The 6,839-nt window shown below is 65.3% G+C and overlaps 1 protein-coding gene across 1 annotated transcript in view; it reads right to left on the minus strand.

Moving 5' to 3' along the window:
* The window catches only part of STAT6 (signal transducer and activator of transcription 6, interleukin-4 induced), a 24,926-nt gene extending 21,123 nt beyond the window's left edge, over window positions 1-3,803 (minus strand). Inside the window, exons 1-3 of the mRNA XM_014959376.1 lie at window positions 2,118-3,803; window positions 1,169-1,299; window positions 27-165 (exon numbers count right to left, since the gene is read on the minus strand). Coding sequence (XP_014814862.1) covers window positions 27-165; window positions 1,169-1,284 — 255 coding nt within the window. The 5' untranslated portion in view covers window positions 1,285-1,299; window positions 2,118-3,803. The remainder of the gene's footprint in view (window positions 1-26; window positions 166-1,168; window positions 1,300-2,117) is intronic.
* Between the last annotated feature and the right edge of the window lie 3,036 nt (window positions 3,804-6,839).

Consider the following 6,839-nt stretch of genomic DNA (forward strand, 5'->3'; position numbering starts at 1 on the left):
GGTCCCCGTGCCCGGCCCCCACGCACCTCGATGCCGCTGATCTGCTGGAGGATCTGGCACTGCTGCCCGTCGCTGCCGGCGGCGCCACGGAGCTTCTCCAGCATGGCTGAGAGCAGCCCACCCGCCATGCTGGTGCAGAAGGCATCCGAGCCATTGATGAACTCCCTGGAGAGAGGAAAGAGTTGGGGGGACAGGCCCAAATCCTTCACCCCTCCCCTCCACAACCCCCCCATGCTGGCTTTGGGGAGGAAGGGGACGTCCTGGTGCACTACCTGGCTGGATTTCTAGGGGAAAGATGCCACGTCAACAAGGGCCAACTGCACCCTGAGCGAGACGAGGGGTTTCCCCAGAGAAGTCGTGACCTCCCAAAAACCTTTCCCACGTGTACACACGCCCACCCCCAGCACGCCCCATCCCTGCAGCGGGACCCCCACCGCTGCGTCTCGGCCCCCCAGCTGCGTGCCGTGGGTCCCGGAGCCACGTGCCAAGGACCAGCCCCCTCAAAGGGGCCACAAAGAGGTGTTGGCACTGCTCCTCTGGCTGGAGGGCCACGGCAGCGGGCACGGCCGCAGCCCCGTGAGGCTGGAGTTCATGCCAGGAGGGCTTTCCTGCTTGCCTGCGTCCACACCACATAAAGGAGAAGCTTCTTGGAAAGGCCGGGTGAGCCCGGAACGGGGGCAATCACTCATTGCTGTTACTGTTTCGTAGGCACAAAAAGGGGACACTGGCCAGGCTGAGGCTGTGCCTAGGGCTGCTGCCTCTACAAACACAGAGTCGCAGCAGCTCAGACCCCACGGGACCCCACAGACCCAGGTGCTGCACCCCCTGGGAGCAGGAGCTTCAGAGGAGCTCCATGCACATCCAGTTTGGGGTCCCCAGGCTGCGCTGCCCCTGCCCTGGCCCTGCCTGCACCCCCATCTCCCTCAGCCCAACGCAGAGGTCCTGCCTCCAGCCCCATCACCCAGATGTCCCATGGAGACCCCCACCTCCAGCAGGGCTGTGGATGGGCCCCATCACCACCACCCACCTCTGCCCACAGACCTGATGGTCGGGTGCTGCCCAGACTGGACCACCCCCCGGCTCAGCTCATCCCCAGACGCTGCCCCATCCACTCATGGGTGTGTGGGGGGAGCAAGTTTGGGGCTGGGCAGAGCCCACGGGCACTCACCAGGGCTGGCTCTCCAGCCAGTCGGCCAGGAGACAGCGCAGGCTGCGGGGAAACTCCGTGAAGAGGCCACTGAACTCCTCCGGCGGCATGTGGGAGACAATGCTCCAGAGGGACATCTTGGGAACAGTCTCCTGCAGGGAAAAGAGGAGAGGGGAGGTGAGGGGGGAGCAGGGCTGCAGCCCCCCAGCCCAGCTCCGGGGGCGAGCACCGACGGCTCCTCCGGGAGGACGGGCGAGAGCTGCTGCCCCGTTCCTCGTCCTTCAGCCTCTGAACCTGCTCCTCGGGAGGAGGAGGAGGAGCAGGAAGCCTGATCCAGGATGGGCCTCTTGGGCAATCCTGGGCAGACAGGCAGCCTACTCGTGCCTCAGTTTCCCACATTTCTGGGGAATCCCTGTGGCTCCTGCCTTGGGTGACGCACAAGGACACGGGAAGGGATGGGCAAGCACTGCCGGTCTTGGCACAGGAGGGATGGCAGAGCCGCCGGGAGCAGGAGGAGAGCGAGACCCCAGACCCTGGGGAGACTGCTCTGCTGGGGTAGTCCTGGTGAGGCGGCCTGGCTGCTCCCCAAAACCTCCCCAGCTGCCCCCCCGAAGGAGGTGCCACCTCAGGCACGCCCCAGCCTGCAATGGTGGGCTCCAGAGCTGATGGGAAGCAAGAGGAGGACTGGAATGAGGTGCTAGACCAGAAGCTCCACAGGGAAGGCCTGGGCTGGGGGCGTTCCCCGTCACCCCCCAAAACCAGACGCTGTGTCCCCGACAGTCTGTCCCCCCCCCAGCCCCCAGCAGCGCCTGCTCCATCCTTCCCACACCATGCCCCTTCCCGACACCTCACTCCCTCCCTCCCCGCTGCCCCCCACGCTCACCCCCTCCAGCCCCCTCCGGGACGCCGTGAGGCCCAGCAGGCTGGGGAGGGGGGGGGGGGGTCACTCTGCCCCCCGCTCCAGACGCACCTCGCTGCCGGGGCAGAGGCCGGACCCCCCCAGTGGGGAGCTCGTCGCCCAGATGTGGGGGCCAGGGCGCCCGCGGGGGGACCCCGGCCAAGCCGGCCGCCCAGGGCTGGCTTCCCGTCCCCAAAAGCAAACAGGCGAGCAGGGCGTCGCGTCACGTCACGTGTCCTCGCGGGCAGCGCGTTCCCCGCGGGTCTTGGCCGCGCTGCAAGAGCCGAGGCGGAGGTGGAGACTGCCAGAGACTTTGAGAAACCATGCAGAGGGGAAGGAAGCCAACGTCACCAGGGCAACGTCGCGGGGAGCGCAAAAAACAACCGCTGCGCCCCTCCGTCGGGGGAGCACCCTAGGGTGCAGCCCCCCGTGGGGACCGGGCATCCCGGGCAGAGCCCCGCGTGTCACCCCGGGGAGGAACAACGACGGCGCTCGGAGGCCCGACCCCGGGGCACGACCAAGCGCAGCGCTTCCAGGAACATGTTTGCTTTTGACTCCGCCGGGCCCGGCCAGAACAAACACATCCCGGTGATTTAGTGCGGCGTGCGGCCGGAGGGATGAGTTTACTCTGGAGGGGTCAATGCACGGTGGGAAACACACCCGGCGACACGACTGCCCCCGGGGAGATGCAGGGAACCCAGAAAGACGGGAGGGGAAAAAAAAAAAACAGCTTCTCGTTTCGCGATCCTCGAGGTGTAAACGCCATCCTCCTCCTCCTCCCCGCCATGAAAACCTGTATTTCTGCTCAGCCCTGGGAGGCAGCTGCTGGCTGGTGAGTGGCAACCTTGAACGTAAGCCGGGCATGCCCGAATTTGCTGAGAGGCTGCGGGAGATGCTGCGCTCCTCCTCCTGCCCGGCTCCATGCCAGCCCAGGGGACGATGGCTCGGAGGGGAGGAACAGGCCTGTCCCCCCCTGCGACACCAGTCACAGCAGCTCCTTCAGGCCCAGTCGTGCCCCGTTTCCTTCCCATCCTAATTTCTATGGTTTTTTTCCTCTGCTCCCTCTGAAGAACAGCCTCCCCCTGCCAAGATCAGCTCCTCCTGCCCAGGTCCCCGCCAGCCCAGGGGACAATGGCTCGGAGGGGAGGAACAGGCCTGTCCCCCCCCCGACACCAGTCACAGCAGCTCCTTCAGCCCCAGCCGTGCTCCGTTTCCTTCCCATCCTAATTTCTATGGTTTTTTCCTCTGCTCCCTCTGAAGAACAGCCTCCCCCTGCCAAGATCAGCTCCTCCTGCGCTCCTCCTCCTGCCCAGGTCCCCGCCAGCCCAGGGGACAATGGCTCGGAGAGGAGGAACAGGCCTGTCTTCCCCCCGACACCAGTCACAGCAGCTCCTTCAGGCCCAGCCATGCCCCGTTTCCTTCCCATCCTAATTTCTATGTTTTTTTCCTCTGCTCCCTCTGAAGAACAGCCTCCCCCTGCCAAGATCAGCTCCTCCTGTGCTCCTCCTCCTGCCCAGGTCCCCGCCAGCCCAGGGGACAATGGCTCAGAGGGGAGGAACAGGCCTGTGTTCCCCCCCGACACCAGTCACAGCAGCTCCTTCAGGCCCAGCCATGCCCCGTTTCCTTCCCATCCTAATTTCTATGTTTTTTTCCTCTGCTCCCTCTGAAGAACAGCCTCCCCCTGCCAAGATCAGCTCCTCCTGTGCTCCTCCTCCTGCCCAGGTCCCCGCCAGCCCAGGGGACAATGGCTCAGAGGGGAGGAACAGGCCTGTGTTCCCCCCCGACACCAGTCACAGCAGCTCCTTCAGGCCCAGCCATGCCCCGTTTCCTTCCCATCCTAATTTCTATGTTTTTTTCCTCTGCTCCCTCTGAAGAACAGCCTCCCCCTGCCAAGATCAGCTCCTCCTGTGCTCCTCCTCCTGCCCAGGTCCCCGCCAGCCCAGGGGACAATGGCTCAGAGGGGAGGAACAGGCCTGTCCCCCCCCGCCCCGGGACACCACTCACAGCAGCTCCTTCAGGCCCAGCCATGCCCCGTTTCCTTCCCATCCTAATTTCTATGGTTTTTTTCCTCTGCTCCCTCTGAAGAACAGCCTTCCCCTGCCAAGATCAGCTCCGGTAACAATAACCCGTCCGGGGCCGTCCGTGTGTCCAGCCACAGCTTCCTGCTCCGGCGCTGGACCAGCTCTCCCGGGCTGAGTGACACAGGACTAAATTTTCTTCGAGTACTGGGGAAAACTGCACTTTTAGAAGACTCTAGTGTCTGAATTCGTGAAAATATTTCCTTCATAGCCAGCCAGGCTCCGTGGGATTCAAGGTCTTGGTGTTTTTGAGCCTCTCCAGGTGTGGGGACGAGGAAGAGTGAGACCCAAGCTGCCAACGGGGTTATTTCATCCCATGAACATCACATTCAATATAATTTAGAAAAGTTCGCTGCGTTAGTTCTCTCTCTCCCTTGATGGATGTGATCATCAAATGACAGAATAATTGTCTAAATGACAATAAATTGTGGGGACGAGGAAGAGTGAGACCCAAGCTGCCAACGGGGTTATTTCATCCCATGAACATCACATTCAATATAATTTAGAAAAGTTCGCTGCGTTAGTTCTCTCTCTCCCTTGATGGATGTGATCATCAAATGACAGAATAATTGTCTAAATGACAATAAATTGCTATGGGTTTTCCCAAACCCCAACACCAGGCCACGCGGGGTTTGCTCCATCAGCAGCAGAGGGTGGGCAGCGGGGGGGGGGGACAGAGACCCCAGCAGGGCGATGGAGCTGCTTCTCCTGCGGGGACCCTCGCCCTGGGGCAGCCTGGCAGAAGCAATCGCCGCCGGTTCCAGCCCCACGGTGCCAGGGGGGCTCCGCTCTGCCCACCACAGAGGTGCCCCCCAATCTCCCCCCAGCCCAGCTGCTGTGGGGCTCCTTCTCCCACGATGGCACCCCAGGGTGGGGGGCTCCGCTCTGCCCACCACGGAGGCGCCCCCCAATCTCCCCCCAGCCCAGCTACTCCTTCTCTCAGGATGGCACCCAAGGGTGGGGGGCTCTGCTCTGCCCACCACGGAGGCGCCCCCCAATCTCCCCCCATCCTAGCTACTGTGGGGCTCCTTCTCCCAGGATGGCACCCCAGGGTGGGGGGCTCCGCTCTGCCCACCACGGAGGCACCCCCCAAATCTCCCCCCAGCCCAGCTGCTGTGGGGCTCCTTCACCCCAGGGTGGGGGGCTCCGCTCTGCCCACCATGGAGGCACCCCCCAATCTCCCCCCAGCCCAGCTACTCCTTCTCCCAGGATGGCACCCCAGGGTGGGGGGCTCCCCCCCATCGAGTGAGGGTCAGGAGATGCCACCATGGCCCCAGGCCCACCTGGCACCGGGGGCTGGAGCCCCCAGCAGCAGCGGGGCCCCCCGGGGCAGGACCGGGAGCTGCCGCCCGGGGAAACCCCGCGGTTGTGAGAGGCACCTCCGGCCCGATGGCGGAGCAGGATATGGCACCCAGAGAGGGGGGCAGCCACCCGGGGGGGGCACTCCCCTGCCCCATCCCCTGACGCCGCTTTCACTTCCTCCTCCTCCCCGGGGGCCGCTTCGCCTCCCCGGTGGGGCTGGCTGGGGGTCCCCGGGGTGGGAGGTCGGGCAGGGGGAGCGCCGGCGCTGGAGGGGCTCCCTGAGGGACCCCAGTGCTCCCAGTATGGGCTTCCTGGTTACTGAAGGAGCAATGGGAAACCGCGTCCACATCCCAGAAGCGAAAGTGGCCGCGCATCTCATGGCTGTTACTCATTAACCACCGGCACTTCCCGGCAGCAGAACGCAGCCCCCCACCCTCCGGGCCCCCCGCGCTCCCCCCGGGGCCTGGGGGGACCGTGACCACGGGAGACCCCGCTCCTGGCTGGCCCCCCCTTTGCCCTTCCCCAGTTTCCCAGCCCAGTGCCAGAGGCCGGCGGGGAAGGAGCTGGGCTGGCGGCTTGTAAACACGTCCCCCCCTGTCCCCCCCCCCCCCCCGGCAGAGATTCCCCGGGGTTTTCTCATCAGGGAAAGATGCTCAGAGACTTTCCGCCAGCGCTTGACGCTGAGGACACCTGGGCCCTGCTCTAGCTCTGCCCCTGAGGTCTCGCCCCCTGAGACTCTGCTGCCTCCCCACACAACTCAGTTTACTGGGGGGCACTGGGGGGGCCACCGCTGCTGGTGCTCTCTGGCCGAGGCCAAGGTGAGGGCACGGGACCCCCGTCCCACCCTCCGGTGGGATGCTGCTGGTGGACACGGTGGCAGGGGGTGGCCGTAGCCGGCCACTCTCTGGCAGTGAAAGCTCTTGTGATTCAGAGGAAGAGGAGCGGGGCCTTCCCCCGCTGACCCAGCCCAGCGTGACTCACGGCGCGGCGCGGCCCGGCTGGATTTAGCCCCAGCTCCCACCCCAGGAGTGGGGTCCCGTTTGCGGGGACAGGGGAGGGGTTGTCCAGCGCTCTCCAGCACAGCCCCCACCCCCATGGGTGCCCTTCACTCTGCCCCCACGCACCCTTCACCCGGGGATGGTGGGGTGACCGGGGTGACCGGCCTGGTCTCGGGGGTGCGCGTGGTGTTGGGGGGCGGGTGCTCGCTGCAGTGGGGGGCTCATTGCATGAGGGGTGACACTTGGGGGGGGCTCACTGTGCAGCCACATCCCCACGGGCACCCAGCAGCCCCCGACTTTGGGCTGCAAGCCTGGAAGCCCCGCTGGGCACGGGCTGGACACCGGCCCCGGGCTGCCCCCCCACCTGAGCGGCCACGGGCAGCCCCACCGTCCGGTGGCCCGTGTCACCCCCCACC

Source organism: Calidris pugnax, unplaced genomic scaffold, assembly GCF_001431845.1.
Source record: "Calidris pugnax isolate Ruff unplaced genomic scaffold, ASM143184v1 scaffold421, whole genome shotgun sequence".
In the NCBI taxonomy this organism is placed as follows: Eukaryota; Metazoa; Chordata; class Aves; order Charadriiformes; family Scolopacidae; genus Calidris; species Calidris pugnax.